Source organism: Mirounga angustirostris, unplaced genomic scaffold (genome assembly GCF_029215605.1).
Source record: "Mirounga angustirostris isolate CCGP_5_RB_7025 unplaced genomic scaffold, mMirAng1.0.hap1 SCAF_1, whole genome shotgun sequence".
NCBI classification, from domain to species: Eukaryota; Metazoa; Chordata; class Mammalia; order Carnivora; family Phocidae; genus Mirounga; species Mirounga angustirostris.
In genome coordinates, this window is record NW_026991709.1 from 201,001,699 (window position 1) to 201,024,944 (window position 23,246).

Consider the following 23,246-nt stretch of genomic DNA (forward strand, 5'->3'; position numbering starts at 1 on the left):
ACCAGGGGTACAAAGGAAATCGTCAGTGAGGGGACACGAGGGAGACAGGAAGGAGGCAGGGAAGAGAACGTAGTGCAGAAGGAAGATGAATGGGGCCAGGTGAGTCAGGGGTCTGCAGAGGGACAGACCGGTAGGGTGTGTGCATGCACGCGGACACGTGTGCGTGTATGGGCGTGTGTGCACGTGTGTGCATGAGTGCATGTGAGTGTTGTGCGTGCACGAGTGTGTGCGTGCGAGTGTTGTGCATGCATATGTATGAGTGTGTGTGCATGAGTGTGTGCGTTTGTGCGTGCACGAGTATGCGTGAGTGCATGCGTGTGAGTGTGTGCATGTGTGTGTGCATGCACATGCACCTTTGTGTGGTTGTGTGTGTACAGACAGGAATAGATTTATCAAAAGGAATTGGCTCATGTGATTATGGAAGCTGACAAGTGCCAAGATCAGCAGAAAGCAAGCTGGAGGCCCAGGAAGAGCCGATGGTGTGGTTCCAGGCCAAAAGCAGGGAAAAAATCGATGTCCCTGCTCAAGGCAGTCAGACAGGAGGAAATTCCCTTACTGGTGGGAGGGTCAGCCTTTTTGTTCTATTCAGGCCTTCAACTGATTGGGCAAGGACCACCCACATTAGGGAGAAAAATCTGCTTTACTCAGTCTACTAATCGTTACTCTCGTCCAGAAACATCCTCACAGACACACCGAGAACAATGTGTGACCAAATGCATGGGCACCTCTGGCCCAGTCAAGCCGACACACTAAATCCACAACCACCCCAGGACCAGAGGTGGGGACAAAAATTGAAGAGAACATTTGAGAGAACAGAACACTTAAGACAGAAAAGAAGAGATAGTCTTAGCAAGAGAGCCAGAGAGACCCAAGTAGCATCTGTGATGCCAGAATGAAGTTCAGACCTTGCTCCCAAAACCCAGGATTCCGGCTCGGAGATGGGGCACCTGGTACAGTGTCTTCATGCTGATGACAGTGCAGTGCCCCCCACATCCCAGAGCATCTTGTGTCCTCAGGGTTGAGGGGACAGGGGACACACTGCATACCACCAGGTAACACCCTGGGTCTGGGATTCCTGAAGGAAGAGAATGCAGATCTCCACCCCAAGCCATGTGCGTGTGCTACTGGGCACCCGGAATGTCGATGCGGGAAGCAGGTGCAGGTCACACTGGAGCTGCCCTCGACAGTACAGCGCTCCAATATCCCAGACCCTGCCAGTGTCACAGGCATGAGGGATCTGATGCCTTCCCTCGGTCCCCTGACAGTCTCGGCCTCTGACTGGACCTACAGAGTCTGAGCTGGGAAAGCCAGTCCGGCCCCAGTGTGGGTGCCCCTTGCAGAACTGGGTCTGCTAGCGACGAACGCAAGAGACCCTCTAACCCCACGTTGAGTCAAGGTCGCCGCTCTGCCCTCTCCTGACCCACACGGCCCTTGGCCCCGGCCTGTCTATTTCTGTTGCTTCCTGACTTCTTCCTCGCCCACTGGCTTCCTTTAGGACGTGCCCACTCTTCCTTTCTCACATTCTTGACCCCCGGCTTTTTCCTTAGATCCAGCTGACTCACTCAGCTTACCCGTAACTGCTGAATGCGACAAGAAACATCGGCATGACTCAATGGCTCAGAAATGCAGGCATCGAAGCCTGCAATCCTCGTCTGTGCTGTGGGTGCATCCTGCTACAGACGGGGTCCTCTCTCCCCTAATCCGAGTCCCCGGCTGCTCTCCTGGGGGCACCCGCAACCAGAAAGTCTCCGAAAACCCAGTCTTTGCCATCACACAGCCCCGAGACTAGATCCCAGGGGCAGAGCCAGCTTCCTTTCTTTGGCCCACGGTCCCTCCGAGCGGAGATAATCTAACACAGAGGCGGAAGCAAACTACACTCCCAGGAATCTGTCTGTTCCTCTGCAAAAGGAGGCTGATAATAATGCTGAACTCCCTGGAGCGTCCCAGGACTTAGCGAGCTCCCGTCGGGGGAGGGCTCGGTGTGCGGTCAGCCGACAGGCAGCTGATAAATATTGTGATGACTGGTTTAAGGAAGCAGGGCGGCTGAGAGTTAAAGGAAGACCTCCCTAGTGCCAGCGCCACTATTTCATAATCTGTGAGCATTTTCAAACGCGGGGGGGCGAAGTAGTATTCAAAGTCCAAAAAAAAAGGTAAACACGATCTCGGGGGCAGTATTCAGACTTCATAAGAAAAACAAAACAGAAGGGCACCCGGGTGGCTCAGTCGGTTAAGCGTCTGCCTTCGGCTCAGGTCATGATCCCAGGGTCTTGGGACCGAGCCCCGCATTGGGCTCCCTGCTCTGCGGGGAGTCTGCTTCTCCCCTCCGCTCATGCTCGCTCTCGCTCTTTCTCAAATGAATAAATAAAACCTTTAAAAAAAAAAAGCTGATCAGATTCCCCCCCCTACTTCAGAACCTACTGGATGATGTGCTCTCAGTCACCAACTACCGATTTATTCAAGAACCTCTGTTCCACAATGCTGGGCTTAATGCTGGTTGTTCCCTTTACCTGAAGTAATGAAATGGTACTTTTTGGGAGTTCTAGATGCAGGCTTGTCGGTAACTCAGACAGACTTTCGCCTGACCGGGTCTAAAGGGGTGAGCTTTCACTATGAAGTCCGTTCACGATCCTTAACAGCCACCCGTGTGTGGTTTCTGGAAGGTGGGATGGGCAACAGCATCTATTCCTCATCTCACGGTGTGCTTTCCCGGAGGCGTGACGGGCTCGTCACAGCGCACCCCCCACCCTGGAGCGGGAGCACCAGTAACGACATTGAAAGCCACCTGCTCTGGCCGTGACTTGTACATGCCAGCACGGTCTCCTGCGTGGACCCCTCCGGCCCCCGTGGCCGCTCTCTGAGCTCAGGCCTGTATTGGCACAATTTCCATCGGCCCGGACCTGCCTGCCCGCCCCCCCAGTCCCACGCCCAGGCTCTGGCCCTCGTGTTCTGGGGGCTTCAGGGCAGGAGGGCATGTGGCCTCTCCTATCTGCTCCATCGTCCCCAACTCATGCAGACAAAAAAAAAAAAAATCACGACAACCATGAACATGGACATGGCGACCAGGTTTCACCTGGACTCCAGGATGGGAGTTGTTCCGTCTTTGCCAAATGAACTAAATCTGACGTTTCAGACCCAAAACTGCCTCAAGCAAGGACACGGGCCTCTCCCTCACGGTCTGTTCTGGAAGATGCTGAGGAGGGCCCTTGACCCACACCTCTTCTTCCTCCTTGTTGCACCTCTCTCAGCCACAGCTGGGCACAAGCGTCTCCTCAGGCCACCTGACACGCAGCGTCAGACCCGGAGTGTGGCCGAATGCCAAGGTTGGGCCTGCCCTCTGCACTGACCCTCCTCCTGCTCCACGCTGTGCCAACGGCTTCCTGAGGGCCCCAGCTGAGGGCACTGCCACTGGGGTGGGCAGAAGCAGCCGGGGAAGGGAGACCCCCCCCCCAGCACACATCTCCATGGCAACCACACACACTGGCCGCCCAAGGAGCCGCGGAGAAAGGAGGGACTTTAACAAACCACACAAACGCCCCCACGCTGCACCCTGCATGCGTCCTTCTGGGACGAGCACCAAGGAGACCATTTGGCAGAGGGAAAAAGGATGCAGGGGAACAAAGACGTTCGGGCAGGGGGGCGGGCTCCATGTAACAACCAGCAAGCGCCACCCGAGCCACAGGCCATAACACGGTGGCACAAAGCAGTCGATTCCTCTGTGACCGCTCAGACCACCAGTCTGGAGGCTGCGGAAGTAAGGATGAGTTCGCGGCAGGTTTCATCAGAAAGGACAGAACATCATTTATACGCCACGATCCCAGCTCTAAAAACTGCGCGTACAGGGCGCCTGGGTGGCTCAGTTGGTTGAGCGACTGCCTTCGGCTCAGGTCATGATCCCGGGGTCCTGGGATCGAGTCCCACATCGGGCTCCCTGCTCGGCAGGGAGTCTGCTTCTCCCTCTGCCCCTCTCCCCTCTCATGCCCTCTCTCATTCTCTCTCTCAAATAATAAATAAAATCTTAAAAAAAAAAATAAATAAACCCAATTCAAAAACTGTCTATGGGGCGCCTGGGTGGCTCAGTTGGTTGTGCGACTGCCTTTGGCTCAGGTCATGATCCTGGAGTCCCGGGATCGAGTCCCGCATCGGGCTCCCTGCTTGGCAGGGAGTCTGCTTCTCCCTCTGACCCTCCTCCCTCTCATGCTCTCTGTCTCTCATTCTCTCTCTCGCAAATAAATAAAATCTTAAAAAAAAAAAAAAAAAAAAAAAACCTGCGTGTACATTTGGGCAAAACCTGGAAGGAAAAACGTACGAGTAAAAACATCTGTCCTGGAATCACATACTAGGACCCTGCCCCTGAACTTCCCTCTGTGGTCTGTCCTGTTGTTCCCACAGCTCAACAGAACGTGGTTGCTTCTTGCCAGGGGGCAGGGAAACGCATGGGGCCCTGGAGAACTTGCACCATCCATGGAGGCATGGGTTTGTGTGAGGACTGGAACACCTTACGGTCCTCCCAGGACACAGGGTGTGGGAGGCTGCAGGGAAGCCTCCGGAGGAGCATCTCCCACTAGCCCCTGTGGCTCCCCCTGGGAGCTGTCCCAGGCCAGACGGTCTCATCGGATGAGGTGGGCTCTCTGCCTCCCCCCAGCACAGCACCGCACCTCGGCACTGGCTGCTGGCATCCATGACTCCCACCGCAGCCTTCTAGACCTTTTTGTTTCAGTGTCCTCCTTTTCGGTGTGTGGGATAAGGACCCAGGGGAGCTGGGTGCCCCTTTGGCATGTCCTAGACAGGACCCCGACATTCTGTTTCCATAAAGCAACAGTAACATCCAAGGAGTGAGTGTGTACGTATAGAAATCTATTTCTGTGGTGGTGTAAGCTGGATCATTTTCATAACAAAATGGGAAAACAGAAAACACACACACCTACACGCTCACTAACAGATACACTCACCGACCAGAAAAACGGGGCTATGCAAAGCTAATCAGATCCAGGAGCCTTGGATTCTGGTGCTGGCCCCATCACTAGGTCTTATCTTAAGAAATTCTCTTCCCCTCCTTGGGCCCCCATTTTTTTTCTTCTGCCAACAAAGGAGGGAACGGGCCCGGCCCCAGAAGTGCTGTCTGCACGGCGCCTGTGTTCACAGACACACTTGAGGACCTGCCAGACCAGGACATGGAGGGCCCAGGTGCCTCCTTCTGCTGAAGGGAGTTACAGGGCAGCAAGAAGTCAACAGAACAAAGGCACAAAGGCACATTACTTCGAGTGCCCAACAGAAGCTGCTCAGACAACTGCCTGCGTCTCCAACTGCCCCTGACAAGTGCAAAGGAAGCTGTGTGTTTACCCACAACAGGAGTGGTGCAGGCCCCTTGGGGAACAGGAATGTGCAGCACGCACTTTCGAATGGAGTCTCTGTCCTCATTCCTACAGCAGCTTTTGTTCTAGGGCCTGGCCTGCCGGCACCCACGCCCCAGAGAGTGTGGTTCACAGTCTACGTGACAGCCATCGGGGCCTGCCGAATTCAAGACAAAGCCATTTCTTCCTGCTAGGAGAACAGGGAAGGCTTCCTGGAAGAGTCAGCCTTTGAGCTGGGCCCTAACGGCTGGACAGAACTTAAATGTATGAAGTGAGCGGGGAGAGCAGATTCTAGGGGGCAGTGTGATCAGAGATATAGAGGCGGAAAAGAGAGTTCAGTTTGTGACAAATTATAGGAAGCATTACGACAGAAAGCAGAACACAAGGGCTTAGATGCTAGACCAAGAAAACCCCCAACCAGCTGTGTTTTCCTTAAGTGCCTGTGTTTGTCATCATTTGAAGATAAATTCAACCCATTATGGAACTGATAGTTAGTCATGCGCTGACGGACTCACCGGTACTCCCCCCACCCCTGAAAAACTTTCTTAGTTCAAGTGGCAATTGCTCGAGATGAAAACCAGCTTCTACATAATATTTTCTTTTTCCCTGGAAAACAGCAGATATTGAGAAACAGTTGCGGGAGCCAAAAAGGAAAGATAATTTCCTAGAAAGAAGAAGGATCACAACTCTTGCACAGTTAAGACTCAGACAACATGGTCAAAGATTTAACATCAGGGCGCCTGGGTGGCTCAGTTGGTTGAGCGACTGCCTTCGGCTCAGGTCATGATCCTGGAGTCCCGGGATCGAGTCCCGCATCAGGCTCCCTGCTCGGCAGGGAGTCTGCTTCTCCCTCTGACCCTCCTCCCTCTCATGCTCTCTGTCTCTCATTCTCTCTCTCTCAAATAAATAAATAAATAAATAAATCTTTAAAAAAAAAAAAAAGATTTAACATCACTCGTCAAGCTAAGGCGGGAACCAGTAAGACATGACCACGGGGATAGTGCAAAGAACCCCGGCTGTGAAGGCACTGGAAGTGCTGAAATAAGTTCACTTTTAGTTGAAGCAAAAGCAGTCTCCCCAGGGCCGCAGTCAGCTGCATCACCAGCAGGCACGGTGTGCACTGTTAGGGACGAGCATCGTGTATGGTCTGCTATCAGGATGGTAAAACCCACATGGCTCAGAGACAAGGAGAAGCCAGGGGCCCGGAGAAACCAAACCCCAGACAACGCCAACATGTCCGCTGAGGATGCTCAGCAGACTTTTGACCCATTTCAAAGGCTTTCACAATTTTCCCTACAGAGGTGAGTAACGATCGGCGTACCAGCCATCAACTCTCGGACACGCGTTTATGGGAAATCGCAGTGAGGACGGAAGGAGGAGGTTTTGAACCCGGGCATAGGCCTAGCAGTCACTGCTGGGCAGGCTGGGGGGCAGCTCCATGCCCACCTCGTTACTTTTACCCTGGGAATCAGGAGGCTCCCGGCTGTGCCACAAAACAGCGGAAAGCAAATCTCTCCCTCCTCCTTTCTCCAGAGGCGTCTACACTGAAGGGCTTGGCACTGAGCCAGGAGCTCAGGCCTGGAGTCACTTGAGGAGATATGAACAGTACTCTTGCGCACTCTAGAAATTCCACCCCTAGAGCTTCCGATTCTGCTGGTCGGGGTGGGACTGGGGCATCGCGGGCTCTTATAATAATCCCTGAGGGGATTCTAATGAACGGCCAGGATCGAGAACCCTGGGGCCAGATAACAAGACCCCTTGTCCCTGATGACACTCTGGCTTTGTTGTAATGTTTCCTTTGAATCAATAGCCGCGAGCCTCAATCTGGAACCGCAGAAATCAGCAGGACATTCTCTTAAAAAAGCTCCTCGAAATTAATCTCTGGTAGAGACCATAAGCCAAGCTCAATTCCCGACTCGGTCAGACTCGACAAACATCCGGCAACGCGTTAGAATCTTCCACGGTGGTTGCCGTCAATTCAACGAGCAGTTTGCAGGGCTGGGCACAGGCTGAGCTCAGGCTCCTAATTTGCTGCTTTAGTTACTGCGCGTGTACAGGATAGAGATGCCCGCTGAGCGTGCTCACAGGCCCGGACAGCTCTGTGGTGTGCACACACGGGCATTCATGCACACACTCACACTTCACACGCACAGAGCAGCCTCCAAATCAGAGCGGGGTCACAGAGTGATAACAGGGCCCCCGTTAGTAACGCTGGGTTGGCTGGTCCCACGGTGGGGGAGGTAACTGACAATAGGGCAGATGGTGGTGAATCCCAATGCTCTCTCCCCCACAACCCTGCTGAGACCTCGGATACGCATTAACAAACCTGATGTTATTACAGTTTGCTTTGAACCCACTCAACTCATTACCAAGGTCGGCCCCAGACAATCGCTGGTACTCTGGTCAGTCCCCTTCCTCTGACGGGCCCTGTGCTGCGACTCTAAAGGACACGGACCTGCCCTGCTGTGGGACCACGGGAGGCCTGGGTCAAGTGTCTCCAGGAAGGATGCTCTTCCCTGTCCTCCCTTTCTCGGTCCCCATGTTCCTAGGACCCCCCCCACACACACACACCGAGCCTCCACATACACTTACCACAAGCCGCACAGGTGAAGCATGCGTCGTGGTAGAGATTCCCCATGGCCTGGCAGGCCTGGCCGGCCCCAAACACCCCTTTGCTGCATTTCACACAGGCTCCTGAAAGGCAAGAACATGCCAGTGAGTCATAAAAAAGCCAGTGAACAAAGTGAGATGCCTATCCCTCCCCATAACTGGCCCATCACCAAATCTTGTGGATTGCTCCTTTGAGATCTCTCTCCCTCTCCACCAGGCCGGTCTTCAGCCACCCCCCCGCCACCACTGTCCTCCACACGAGCATGATATTCAGAAAATCTCTGCCTTGTCAGCCTCCTTCCCAGCCCAAAGCCTTTCAAAGGCTCCCACCGTTTATCAGACGACGTTCAAAAAACTGCCCCGTGATTCCAATATGCCAAGCACGCAGGTCGGGCAATTTCAACACTGTTTCCTCCAATTCTCGATGGGAACCAATTGGGTTGACTATCCTCACTTTTTGCAAAAGTATCAGGCCCCCAGCCCCAGGTCTGTCAGACCGCAAAGACAGTGTTTTCCCTGCCCCTCACCTCCACACAAGCCCCGCTGGTGCCCGGCTCTTAGCCTTTGCTCACGGACTCCCCAGCCGGGCATCCTACACCCACCCTTTGTCCCTTCAAGTCCCCAGGCCTCCCTCCCGCTCCGCTCTCCAGCTCTGAAGACAACATGATGGAACAGGCTCTAACCTTTAGCCTCCCACCCACCCGCTTCCCACGTGGTGTGAGTTAACCTGGTAACTTCTCTGAGCATCAGTTCTCAATTCGGAAAAAGAGGTTCATTCCACCTGCCCTGCGTGTTCCCAGGAGCGGCCGTAAAGGCTGCTCAGCAAACCACCAACTTCCAGAATTGGTCGCCTCCGCCCCAAACTGCCGATCGGAGGGCCCGTTCTTGAACTAGAACGCCACAATCTGCTGGCTGTGTGACTAGGGCAGATCATCGGAACTCCCTGCTGTCCACTTCACTCGTAAGCGCTCAATGAGCAGGCATACACGGACACGGATGCAATGGTGCTGCTACATTTGGCTAGAAGGTGCTTCCACTGGGCTCCTGAAGAAGTTCGGGCCCTCCCAGCATCGGACCCTGTGAGTAAGCCGGAAGTCCCTCTGTCCAGACCAACCCAGAATCTCTGCGGCAGTGAACCAGGCTCTGGGCCAGTCCACAGGAGGGAGGGCCTTGGGGCCTCCCTCCCAAAGAACTCCTCCATTAGCCTCAAATGAAAAACATCACTATTATAGAAACAATGCATGAGATTTAAAAAAAAAATTCAGGGAGTAAATATACCAAAATATAGAGTGGTTTCTTGAGGTTATAAAATTATGGTTGGTTTTACTTCTTTGCCTTTTCTCTATTAAAAAAACAATTCTTACAAGAGCAGGCGTTACTTTATAGCTGAAAAAAAAGTCTAGTGTCAAAAAAGCGTCTGAATATGTTTAAATATATTGTATAATGCTAAGATTTTTGAACACACACACCCTAGCTCCCCCCCAGCGTCCAGCGGGTAAACCAGCTTGCGTTCTTGGTCAGAGGGGGCTCAGGCACCCTCTTCTAACTCTGGTTCCCATGGGTCAGGCTGTTCTCAGGCTGCGAATCCCCAGCCTATAGGGTAGGAAGCCCTGTGTTTCAGAGTTCTATTGATTCAAGGTGGTGGACTGAATCACCCTCAAGGAGGTCCAAGCTAACACCTGGTTTGTGAAATGCACCCACACTGACCACACCAGCCTCGCAGAGAGCACACAAAGCCAAGGGCCCTCAATTCGCTTCACCAACACTCCCTGGGAAAGTAGGTGAGGCCGTCTGTAGGAAGAGTAGGGTGTCAGCCAGGAAACCTAGCTGTCTCGGGAATTCGTTTATGGAAAGCTCTAGAGAACCAAAGTAGTAGTTATTGCAGTTCTTCTGATTCAGCATTTTATTACGAAATGTTCAAACAAGAAGAGAGGTTGAAAGAATCACATAGGAGAAACACCCATATTCCCCCCACCCCCATTCTACAATCGTGAACATTCTGCTGTCAATCAATCCAACAACCCATCTTAGTTTTGATGCATTTTAAAGCAAGGTGCAGACAGCAGTCCACCTCATCCCTAAGCACGTCAGCCTGTAAATCACTAAGAGTTCATGATTTGCTTATAGTTATTTTTTCCAAGATAAAAATCCATAAACAGTGAAATGCACAAACGATAAGTCTACCATCCAATGAGTTTTGACAGATGACCTATGTAATGCAAACCCCAAGCAAGATACGGAGCATTTCCAGCACCCTAGAAAATTCCCCAGGGCCCTTCCCTTCTATCTTCAGCACATGTGATAATGAAGAAAAGCGCTCTCTCCCAAAACATCAACTCTCAGGAACTGGCAAGGTATTAATCATACCATTCTGAGATCCACTTCCAGACCACCCATCCCAAGTCCCCTTACCGACCTGACTCCAGATCCTACAACAAGCAACAAAGGCTGCTTTCTTCAGGCAGCAACTGGAGTACAAAGGAGACCATCCCTAGACTGGATGGGACATCAAAGCAACACGGCTCTAACTCTGCTCACGAACCACCCCCGAGGCAACATCATCCTTTCCCTGTTGATCACGGTGGCCTCTTGGCTTAACCCACTGTCGCGATGTTAGCTGCAGACAGCGGAGGAGCCGGGAGACCCTGTGGTGTGGGCAGCCCTTCCTCCTGTCCACAGGGCGGGTGTGGGACGAGGGCTGGCCTTCCAGACGGGGCACCAAAGAGGAAAGGCGAAGTTCATCTCCTGAGTCCCTGGGATGCTGCCGACTCACGATGAGGACGTGGGCTCCCCTGGTTTGGGTCCGGGGAATAAAGCCAGACCCCTCTGCCGTTTCCCGCTCAGAAAGCATCACCAAGTGGCCAAGGACAAGTGCATGGGCCTCTTGGGGCTTCCTGCGACTTTCCCGCCGCACGCACACCAGGCCTTCCATGCCCGCCGTGGCCCGCCCAGCAAAGCTCTCCTCTGGTTTCCTCTCCACCTGAGGGCCCTGACCTCCCCCTGCCTGACTCGGACTCCTGCAGCCCACGTCCTCTGACCACCCAGCAGGGGAAAAAGCGAGGAAGGAAGCTGCTTGTGCTCCCAGCCGTGGGTCACGGAGTGAGGAAGGGCCTGTGAGAAGCCAAGTAGGTGGGGAAGTATTTCATCCTTGGGCCTTGTGGTATATGGATAGAAAAGTACTTCGTGGGCAGGAAATAGGTCTAGTCTTCCTTTGGTAGGAAAAAAGAAAAAAAAGGAAATTTAATATTCTAAGGAATAATGCACCTACCCGACCCCGCGCCGGGAGTTTCCATCCAGCAGAGGATCTGCTGTCACCCCGTTCTCAGACCCAAGTTCTCGAAAGGCACTGTAACTTGCCGAAGGGCACACGGCTGGTAGGTCTGCGAGATGGAATTCGAGCCCAGGTTCTAACCCAAAGGACCCGTTATCCCTGTCGGGTTGGCAACTGTGGCGGTTCCTGCCACACTCAGAGGGTGTCCTTCCTCACGTTCAACACACCACCTGCTCAGGGATTCAGACCCAAGCCCAGCCCTGCCCCAGAGCTCCCACTGACCGCCCTGGCCTACCTCCCATTCTGCCCTATCCCCGGGACACAGCTGTGTTCCCACCTGGGACCCCAACCATGGCCCCTCCTGCCCTCCCAGAGGGACACCCACCCCACAGTGGCTTCTCTGTCACTGGCTCAGAACCAGGCTCCCTCTAGATGCTGGCCATGGGACGGGAAGCAAGGTGACTGCCCTCGGGTAATGGTCAGCCAAGGACGCAGGAACCTGGAATCTGCCACCTCTGATAGGAGAGCTGACCGATCTCACCTGCGGTCCTGCACTGAGTTCACTAAGTGCCCAGGGCTGGGGATGGACTCCGGCTTATGAAATAAGAAGAAACATATACATTGGCCTCTGTCCCCAGTTCCTTCCAATATTTGGTCTTTGACCCCAGTTCCTGACACAATCCCTTGGAATTTCCTGGTGATAGGAACGTCTCGGATGGGGGCTGGTCACTAGGAAGACCAAGCCATGATTCGAAGCTTGGAACTTTCGCCCCCACCCCCATCCTTCAGAGCAGAGAGAGGGGCTGGAAAAGAAGTTAATGATCCATCATGCCTACATGAAGCTGCCATAAAAATCCCCAAAGCACGGGGTTCAGAGAGCTTCTGGGTTGGTGCATGCATCCACGTACCGGGAGGGTGGCACCCCCCAACTCCACAGGGCAGAAGCTCCCGTGCTCACGACCCTCCCAGACCTCGCCCTATGCAGCCCTTCATCCAGCTGTTCTTCTTTATCCTTTAGCACATGCTTTATTATAAAATAAGATGGTAGACGTGTGTCCCTGAGGTCCATGAGCTGTCCTAACGAATGATGGAGCTCGAGGAGGGGACCGTGGGGACTCTGACTTACAGGCAGCCGGTCAGAAGTGCAGGTGACCACCTGGACTTGTGATGGCAGCTGATGTGAGGGCAGTCTTGTGGACTGAGCCCTTGGTCTATGGGGGCTATGCTACCCACAGGTAGAGAGTGTCAGAACTGAATGGAACCTTGGGACAGCCCGCTGGTGTCAGAGAGGTGGTGGGTGTGGGAAAGCCCCCACATCTGGTGTGGGCCCACTGTGAGTGTGAGCTGTAGCAGGTACAGAGAAGAGACAGAAGTGAGTCCTTGCAAGGCAGGGCTCAGCAAGGAGAAAAGGTTACTCGACCCCTCTGCTTTCACGTGGCCCCTTAGCTATAGTATTTTAGAGAAACGTCTAACAGAGGAAAAAGAAGGAAAATGTCATCACATGTTACTCTAATCATCTGAGCTCGTAAACCAGGAAGAACATGAGGGAAAGAAGGAATTACATGTTTAGAGAGAGGGATATGCATTTCTCCCCCTTGCAGTTAGACCTACTGCCTAAAATCCATTCTCCAAACCGTAGCCAGCATGACTCTTGGAAAACAGCTTTAAGGAGATAGAAGTTACATATAATAAATGCCACACATTTAAACTGCATAATTTGGGGACACCTGGGTGGCTCAGTCAATTAAGCGTCTGCCTTTGACTCAGGTCATGATCCCAGGGTCCTAGGATGGAGTCCCACATCGGGCTCCCTGCTCGGCGGGGAGCCTGCTTCTCCGTCTGCCCCTGCTTGCGTGCACGCTCTCTCTCTCTCTGACAAATAAAATCTTTTTTAAAAAAGTTAAAAAAAAATAAAGAGTACAATTTGTTAAGCTTCGACAGCTATAGACACCAGTGAAATCATTGCTATAATCAAGACAGTGAACACACCTACCATCCCCAAAGATTCCCTGCCATCCCCAAAGATTCCCCACCTCTCCATTCCTTTTGCACTCCCTCCTTCCTCCCTTCCCCAGGCAACCACTGATCTGCTTTCTGGGATCACAGATTGGTTTGTATTTTCTAGAGATTATATAAATATGTACTCTCTTTTGTCCAGCTTCTTTCACTCAGCACAATTATTTTGAGGACTTCCGTGTTGCCGCACATACAAAGCATTCATTCCTTTTCATGGCCAAGGAGTGTCCCATGTCTGGATATATCACAACGCGTTTATCCGCTGCCCTATGGATGGACATCCGAGATGTTTCCAGTTTGGGGCCGTGACAAATACAGCTGCTTATGTACAAGTGTGTGTATAGAAATGTGTTTCCTCTCTTCTCGGGGAAAGACCTAGGGGTTGAATGGCTGGGTCTTGCAATAAGTGTACGTTTAACTTTTTAAGAAGAAGCCTAACTGTTTTCCAGAGAAATTCTAACATCGTACAGCCCCACCAGCAGTTTATCAGACTTCTAGTTTCTCCGCATCCTTGCCAACACTTGCAATGACAGTTTGTTTAATTTTATGCATTCTACTAGGTCCATAGTGACATCTCCCTGTGATTTTCATTTTTTTTCCTAGTGACGAACAATGTTGTGCCTGAGCAACTTCACATTGTTGATTTACCATCCTGTATCTTCTCTAGTGAAGGGTCTGTTCCAATCTTGTGCCTGTTTTTTTCTTTTGGTTGAGCTATGAGAATTACTTTTTTTTTTTTTAAGATGTATTTATTTATTTTGAAGAGGGGGAGGGGCAGAGGGAAAGGAAGAGAGAGAATCTCAAGCAGACTCCACACTGAGCGTGGAGCCCGACACGGGGTTCGATCCCATGACCTTGAGATCATGACCTGAGCTGAAATCAAGAGTTGGATGCTCAACCACTGTGCCACCCAGGCGCCCCGAGAATTACTTTTATAACGGGGACACAAGTCCTTTATCAGATACATGCTTTGTAAAGATTTTGCTAGTCCTATTAACTCCGGCTGCTTCACCTCCCCGGACCGTCAGCTGCATTTGAACACACGGAGTCCACCCGGCTCTGCCTCAGCTTCCCTGTGTCACAGCCTGGATACTCTATCAAGACAACAGCAAACCACACGGCTCGCCTCATTTGCTTCCCGTCTCTCAAGAATCACCATCCTTTGTTGCCTGATATCCAGTGTCCTGAACACCTCTGGTTCATACACTTGGTCTGGTTTTTGTTTGTTGGCGGTTTTTTGGTCATCTCAGGAAGGAGGTTAATCCAGGCCTGTGACTCTATCTTTAGAATGGTGGGACACAATTTATACCTGTTTCTTCCTTTAATAACAGTCCCACAGAACATTATCATCATTTTACAAGCAAAGAAACAGACATTCAAAGATTATTAGAATGCCCAAAGTCGGGCTGAGTAGACACCGGGTCCTCTCTAGTCCACACACTGCACGCATTTATTTATTTATTTATTTATTTATTTATTTAAAAGATTTTATTTATTTATTTATTTGACAGAGAGAGCGAGAGAGCACAAGCAGGGGGAGCGGTAGAAGGAGAGGGAGAAGCAGGCTTCCCACCGAGCAGGGAACCTGATGTGGGGCTCGATCCCAGGACCCTGGTATCATGACCTGAGCCAAAGGCCAACGCTTAATGACTGAGCCACCCGGGCGCCCCCACACGCTGCATTTAGAAGAGGGACTAAGAGAGTAAAGAGGAAGAAAAGAGGTCCAAGGGCTCAAAACTTCATGTTTTCATATTTGGGGCACCGCAAATCCACAAATAAAGCTCACTGGGGGGAGCAGAGCCCTTTCTTGGCTGCAGTTCTGAGGTGGAGACCAAAGCCACCACTCCCTGACCAGAGATGTGGCCTGGGGTCCTGGGATTCCTGCAGGAGCTTGGGGAACAGGGTGGGTGTTTGAAAGATCATTAATAATCAGTAGATTGGGGTGGAGATTTTTTTTTAACATGACATTTATCATTTTGGCTGATTTCCTTCTGGCACTTCTGTTAACAGAAATTACTTGTTAGAACCGTTTTAGGATCACATTAAAACTGAGCAAAAGGTACAGATTTCCCGTATATTCCTGCCCCCCCATATGCACTGCCTGCCCCCACTATCAGCATCCCCCAGCAGAGGGCTGCATTTGTTCCAACTGATGAACCTACACTGACACATCATTATCACCGGAGTCCGTAATTTATTACGTGAGCTGTTGAACATCCAATGGGTTCGGACAATTGTATAATGACACGTCTCCATCATGTATCACACAGAATAGTTTCACTGCCCTAAAAATCCTCCGTGCTCCCCCTGTTCATCCCTCCCTCCCCAACCCCTGGCCACCACTGATCTTCTTCCTGTCTGCATAATTTTGCCTTTTCCAGAATGTCATGGAAGTAGAATCGTACAGTATGTAGTCTTTTCAGATTGGCATCTCTTGCTGGGTAATATGCATTTAAGGTTCCCCCATGTCTTTTCATGGCTTGATCGCTCATTTATTTTTAGCACCGCTGAAGAAGATTCCACTGTCTGGACGGACCACCATTTTATTTATCCACTCACCTCCTGAAGGACATCTTGCTTGCTTTCAAGCTTGGGCAATTATGAATAGAGCTGCTATAAATATCCACGTAGTAGACGTCGGTGTAGACGTGTTTTCAATTCATCTGGATAAACACCCTGGCGCAACATTGCTGGGATGTATGGTAAGAGTGTGTTTAGTTTCGTTAAAAAAAACAAAAAACTGTCCAACTGCCTTCCAAAGTGGCCGTCTGGGATTCTTTTAAAAATCATAATATTCCCACAGGAAAGGGCAAGGACTAGGGACAGTTTCCTGTTTTAAATGATGTACGACAGGAGGCCGAGAGCCACCAAGGATTATTCGAGCGCTTCGTCCACCTGTCTTTCATGGCTTGTGGCCCAGGTAGGGCTAGCAGTTTACGTCTCCTCTTATCTATCAAAAAAAAAAAAAAAAAAAAAAAAGCTTGCTGAGGGCGGAGACCTGGCTTGCTGTGGGCGGAGACCTGGCTTGCTGTTCTGGTAGCCCCACAGACAGAAGGAACGCAGAGGAAGTACCAGACAAGCACTGGATGCAACCAAAAGGCAGAGGCGGGGGAGGGGAGGGTGATGCAGGTTCGGGAAAAGGTAAGAAAGCCAGAGGCATGTGTACAGCTGGGATGATGAATGTGACAGCAAGGAGCCAGCTGGGCTGGACGCAGGGAAACTCCCGACGGTCCCCTGGGACACGGGGGGCGACAGGAAGTGCAGTTCTGAACCAGGAGGTGTGTGCGGTGCCAGAGAGGAAGGACAGGGGGAGACGGACAGACATCGAGCACCTCAGGCAGCAGGCCAGACTCACGAGGGTCTGGAGGGTTTGCAGGAGGGGCCAGGTTTCCTGCTGGGAGGGGCTCAAGCCTCCTGGGGCTCCTTCCAGGCAGAACCTCCTGGAAGACAGGGCCCCTACCTCCACCCTTGATGGGCCCCTCCCAGGTTGACTTGTCATCCGGGAGGCTGGGGGGTGGGGGGGAGGGCACGGCCTCGGGCAGTGGTCCAGAGCTTTCTATACAGTCTTCCAGGTGCTAGGAAGAAAGGCTGGGTACCACTAACACTGATGCATGGTAATGTCCTGAAGAAGCCAAAAGCAGTAAGACGGGCCTTACTAAAGGAGCTTTTCGATTCACCAGAAGTAAACAAAAAGCGTTACTACGCCAGGAATTCGACATTTGATGATCACTGTCACCAGCAAGGCCGCCGCTCTGGCTCCGTGTTGAGGGCCCCGGTGACGGACAGCTCGGGCCCGCCTCTCCCTGCACAGCCGGGGTTCGCAAAGCGCTTAAAGCCGGAGAAACTTTTCTCAAAAAAAATCAGTGGAACCTCAAATCCATAGAAGAGACAAAAGGGAAAGCACTCTGGCCTCGGTGGCACCGATCCGGCTCTCACTCTGCCCCGAGCCGCAGTTCCAGGATAACTATTCGAGAACCAATAACTGATGCAATGCAGACACCACCCAGCCTGGGCAGCGTTCCCCGAGAAGTAAGTTATCCCGAATTGGGATTAAATGATCTCCCGTGCACCCAGAGCCAAAAAGCGACTTAGGGTTAGGGCCACAGCACCTTGCCCACACTCCCTTGCAAAGGCTGGACTGACAAACAGGGAGGCCAGCAAAGCAGCCTCAGCGTGAGGTTCGGCAACAGGATTCCTGCCTCCTTCGGCCGAACGCACAGCCAACCTGGGTGATGACCAAGGAGGGGCCTTTTGTTGGTATGATAAGGTTTGAAATAAGAAGGCTCCATCAGGCTAGCCCATAGGGCCCTGCACACCCCCCCTCCCAGGTCCCACCTGGGCCTTGCCCCGTCCCGGTGACTGCACCTCTCTCAGTGAGGGAGGGAGGCCTCGGGGAGCTGCTCCCACCCCAGGGCATCCTCCGTACTCTGCCCGGACGCTGCACATCATATGGGATCGCACAGCCAGGACCCACCTACTGTGCTGGAAAGGGATTGAGGTGGGGGTCAGGGCATCCGTCAAGGCTTGGGGGTTGGCAGGGAGGGGGCAGGTCTCCGTGGGGCACACGGAACGAGTTATTCTGGACACAAGTTGAACAAGGCTTTTTCTTCGGCCACAGGCTGCAGCCTATGGACCTGGGTGGTCAACAACAGGTTCTGGAAGAGGGGCCAAGCGTTTGGGGCAGAGCTGGACCAATGACCCGGGCAAGAGTCTTCCTCCCGGCCACACAGAAGCTCACAAACCCCCCTGGAGGCAGTGGGTGTTAGGCCCCTGACCCCCCCCATGCCGATGGCCATTCTCTACCACGACCTCCAGAGACTCTGGTTCCAGTCTGGGGGCATAGCCAATGCCCCTCAGATGGTTCTAAAGGGCAGCCAAGGTTGAGAGCCATGGATGGAGATAACCAATGTCCTCCTACCCAGCATCCCAGGCCTTCCCTGCTTCTGCCCTTGCTCCCAGGCACCTGAAGTTCCAGGGTCAAGGCCGGACACGTTCCCCATGCCACAAAGGAAGTATTTAAGGCCATTCTGGGCTATGGGGTCATTGCGCCAGCCTGCTTTCTTCACTCTGAACGCTGCTCAAAACCAACAATGGCTTCACTTCATCACAGTGGGGAAGGAAGTTTCTATCACAACTTCCTAATCCCTGCAGGTTAGAGCTCGCTTCACCCGACTGCCCACGGGTTCCAGCTGGCCCCAGGGCACTCCCGTTCTCCGGCCTCAATCCTTCCCTGCCCTCAGCTCCCCATAGAACACAGAGCTCAAGGTGCCCCGGAGCAGGCCCTGCACCCCCAGCCCCGCTCCGGCAGCCACTGGGGCACGCCACCCTCCTCCGTCCTTCATCCACTGCCAGTCTCCACCCGCCACTGCCGGCACCTTTCCCAGATCTGATCAGCCCAGGAAACAGTTTTCCCCCTTGCCTGGAGCCACATGCAACACGGGATGCCACGTGTCACTCACCGGCAAAGACAAGAAACAATGACAGCATCACTGAGGTGCAGCACGTGGTGTTGGTGCAAGCCTAAATGTGGACCAGCCTTCGGGACAGCAGTGTGGCACCATGGAGCAAAAGCCTTAAAAAACCTCCACACCAACTGACCCAGTAATTTAACGGGATTTTTCCCAAGCAAAAAAAATCAAAGATGCAGCCCAAAATGGGTGCGCACAGAGGGGGTGAGTAGATTAGCAGCTGCCTAGGATTGGGGGAAAGGGGGCAGGGAGCATCTGCCAACGGGGGAGGTCTCACTTTTGGGGGGTGATAAAGATGTTCTAAAATCAGATACTGGCAGCGGGGGGCGGCCTGGGTGGCTCAGTCAGTTAAGCGTCTACCTTCGGCTCAGGTCATGATCTCAGGATCCTGGGATCGAGCCCCACATCGGGCTCCCTGCTCAGCTGCAAGTCTGCTTCTCCCTCTCCCTCTGTGATCTCTCTCTCTTTCTCTCAAATAAATAAATAAAATAAGACTGAGCCCAACAACTGAGCCACCCAGGCGCCTCTCGTTGTAATTAATTTAAATTAGTTTTGGATAGTCCCATGTATCGGATAACACAGTTCTATAGAATTATCTTAGAACATGAAAAATGCTCATAATACAATGTTAAATGAAAAAAGGAAGAGGAGGGGCGCCTGGGTGGTTCAGTTGGTTAAGCGACTGCCTTCAGCTCAGGTCATGATCCCAGGGTCCTGGGATCGAGCCCCACATCGGGCTCCTGGCTCCGCGGGAAGCCTGCTTCTCCCTCTCCCTCTCCCCCTGCTTGTGTTCCTGCTCTCTCTGTCTCTGTCAAATAAATAAATAAAATCTTTAAAAAAAAAAGGAAGAGGAGACCACCATGCAATATGCAACACACTGTTTTCTTTTTTTTTTTTACTATATTTATACCTGAAGATACAGTGAGGAGTTATGATTTTTATTTTATTTCTTTAAGTCTCCTGCATTTTTTTCAAATATTCTACAACGAAAAGATATTACTTCATATTCAGAAATAGTAGTAGGTTGTTGTTTTTTTTTAAGATTAAAGAATATTTAAAATTTAATGTATATTCACCACATCATGTTTTGGCTCCGAAATTCTCAGCCTCTGATGCCCAAAGGAGAAGTTCAAAGTCCTCGGAGCCCTCTGAGGCCTCAGCACCAGCGCCTCCCTATGCGTGAGCTGCTGAGCACCCTCCCCCCCCCGCCCCCCCCCCGCCCCGCCATCTCCAAGGTCATTCACCTTTCAGGGTCTTCTCACATGATCCAGACATACAAAAAAGTTATAAAAGTAGTACAAAGACTTCCTATATACTTTTTATCCAGCTCTCCCAAATGTTATTGTCTTGTATAATCATAATACAACTACCAAAATTCAGAAAATTAACACTGGTCTAACACATGCCTGTATGCAGATGTGTGTATGTATACGTACATATATGGATATATGTATATACACTGATCTACAGACCTTATTCAAATTCTATGGATTTTTTTTTTTAAGATTTTATTTATTTGACAGAGAGAGACACAGTGAGAGAGGGAATACAAGCAGGGGGAGCGGGAGAGGGAGAAGCAGGCTTCCCACTGAGCAGGGAGCCCGATGCGGGGTTCAATCCCAGGACCCCATGACCTGAGTCAAAAGCAGGCGCTTAATGACTGAGCCACCCAGGTGCCCCAAATTCTATGGATTTTACCAGGTGTTCCACTGATGTCCTTTTATCTGGACCAGGATCCCATCCCGCACCCCAACCATGGACAACAGAGCAGGCTGAGCTCAGGATGCACACTGTGTTCAGAAGGGATGTTGAGGCACAGAGGGGCTCTGACCTAAGTGATTCCAGAGCAGTGAGACGCCCCCACCTCGGACCACAGCCCAAAGCCACAGCCACTGCTAACCATGAGGAACCAGAAAGGAACCAGAAAGAAAATCCTTTTTTTTTTTAAAGGAAAAAATAAAATCCTGCGTTTTCCTTAGAATCACACAAGGCTGATTTTATTTTATTTTTTTTTAAGATTTTTATTTATTTATTTGACAGAGAGAGAGAGAGAGAGAGACAGCGAGAGAGGGAACACAAGCAGGGGGAGTGGGAGAGGGAGAAGCAGGCTTCCCACGGAGTAGGGAGCCCGATGCGGGGCTCGATCCCAGGACCCTGGAATCATGACCTGAGCCGAAGGCAGACGCTTAATGACTGAGCCACCCAGGCGCCCCTACAAGGCTGATTTTAGAAATGCTTTAAACATGCATTCGCCAAAGAGGGGGAAAAGGGTGTGACGGAGAAGGAAAAGAAGACCAGGCTGATGGAACCTCCAAGCTTGGGGTCGGGGTGGGGGGGGGGAGGGGTGATGTCTGTGTTCTCCGGTTTCCAAACAGAGCCTGCGTTCCTTCTCTTCCACCCACTGCCCCAGGGATTAGGAGCAGGAGACTCCGGGCCGGGGAGAGTCTCCCCTTTCGGTGCCACTGCCGGGAGTCACCACCACCCACAGTTTCCCCCTTGGAACAAACACACAGTCTGGAAGCATGCTCTGCTCAGTTCTGCAGCACACCCAGTGAGCAGTCTTGGACAAGGCACTTAGTCGCTCTGCGCCCTACTTTCTCCATCTCCGAGCCAGGAAGGAATAATGGGCGCTCTGCAAGCTGGGCTGGAAGCATGGAACAGCACTCCTTCCATAACTGGCCCTGAGCCTTGCATGGGGACAATGTGGGGAGACCGGGTGGGAGCCCCATCGCAAAACAGGGGCTATCCCATCAGTGGGCTGCTTGCCCCAGAGGCTAACGCGGGGCAAATCATGAATTCCCCCTTTCTGAGAAAAGACAAAAAGCACTGCTTCTGAAGACTGTCGCGTTTCGAACCTGTGGAGTAGGCCGGCCATCTGCAGTGTAGACAGACAAGATTTCCCTGGGAGCGAGGAGCAGGAAGAAGGGCATGGAAGGTTCTTTCGGGGCCCAGGAGTGCCAGGACCCGGTTTTGTTTTCACGGGACCGACCTGGCGGCTGACTGGGTCCGATCTGAAGGAAGCCTGCTTGCTGTCCAGACAGAAGAAAGACTTGCTCACCACCAGGAGCGGCCTACACTCTGGCTGCGCTGGGGCAGGGGGCAGCTCCCTCCTGCTGCTGGTTCCCCAGAGGAATGACGAGGGGTTGGTCGGGAGGGTCCAGAGAAAAGCTTCCTGTGGCCCCCAGCTCTCCACTCTGATTCTATAAGGACTACATAAAATTAGACTCTGGCTGGCCTTCAAAAAAAAAATCAAGCCGGTGGGGAGACACGGAGCCTCCCACAAAGTTCACGTTCGTCCGCTCAGATGCTTGCTGTGTGCAAGAACAAAAGTCTGTCTTAACAGTGACTATCCCTAGTCGGAATGATGGGTCCCTTTTATCGTTATTTTTGTTTGTTCAGTTTCTGACTTTCCTGCAGTTAGTTGTGCTTAAGTTTTTAGAAATGGCAAAAACCACAGAAGTGTTCTGTGTTCGTGAAAGCCGGTTTGCGGGGGGGGGGGGGATCAAACCCTTGTGAGAGTATAGCAACTACCAAAAAAAGGGATGAAAATCACTTGTGAAGACGCTATTTCAACAGAAGAAGCTGGGAGGGCGTCAGCCAAGTGACGCCGGCTCAGAGAGGAGTTGGTTTAGAAAGTCACCCGTGGAGCAGAACCCAGAGAAACCCGTGACACAGCTGGTCAAGAACCAAAGGAGGGCTCACACACGGTTTGGGGGGGCGTTACAGGGCACGGCCCCTCCGGAAAGCTTTTTGGCAGCGGCCGAAATGTCAAACACACTTCTACTACATGATTCAGCAATTCCAGGAGGAGTGGGTAAAGTATATCTGCACACAAATGATCACAGTGGATTTATTATTCAGCCCTGTGAAAGAACCCAAACACTCCCCCACAGGGAAAATGGAAACAAACTGCGTACTCCCAGAATGGAATACTACCTTGGCAGCAGGGAAAAAAAAAAAACAGGACAAACATGTGACACACACAGAGCTGAATGTCACAGACAACCTCTGTGAACTACGCCAGACAAAGGAGTACTACGGTCGATTCTCGATATTCACGGTATAATGTTCCACGAAGTCACTGAAAATACCAAATTAGCGAATAGTGAACATAGCTCCCAGAGGAAATATAGGGTCAGGTTCTCACCAACCTCTGGGCACAACGTTTTCATCAACTGATCGATACATAACCTTGTTTTATCTGTGCTTCTGTTGAAAGACACCTAATGTAATACATATTGTTGATTTCATTAACGTTGAACTCAGGGCCCACAGCACCAGGACAGGTTAGATAAGCATATCCCCGGGGCACCTGGGTGGCTCAGTCGTTAAGTGGCTGCCTTCGGCTCCGGTCATGATCCCAGGGTCCTGGGATCGAGCCCCGCATCGTGCCAGGCATCCAGCCCCATATCCAGCCCCATATCCAGCCCTGCATCCAGCTCTCCGCTCGGCAGAAAGCCTGCTTCTCCCTCTCCCACTCCCCCTGCTTGTGTTCCCTCTCTCACTGTGTCTCTCTCCCTGTCAAATAAA

The 23,246-nt window shown here is 52.0% G+C and overlaps 1 protein-coding gene across 3 annotated transcripts in view; it reads right to left on the reverse strand.

Annotated features, from left to right (window-relative positions):
* Positions 1-23,246, reverse strand: part of LIMD1 (LIM domain containing 1) — a 71,114-nt gene that overhangs the window by 31,706 nt on the left and 16,162 nt on the right. For all 3 annotated transcript variants that reach the window (XM_064597037.1, XM_064597036.1, XM_045862597.2), the window contains exon 2: positions 7,944-8,045. In XM_064597037.1, coding sequence (XP_064453107.1) covers positions 7,944-8,045 — 102 coding nt within the window. The remainder of the gene's footprint in view (positions 1-7,943; positions 8,046-23,246) is intronic.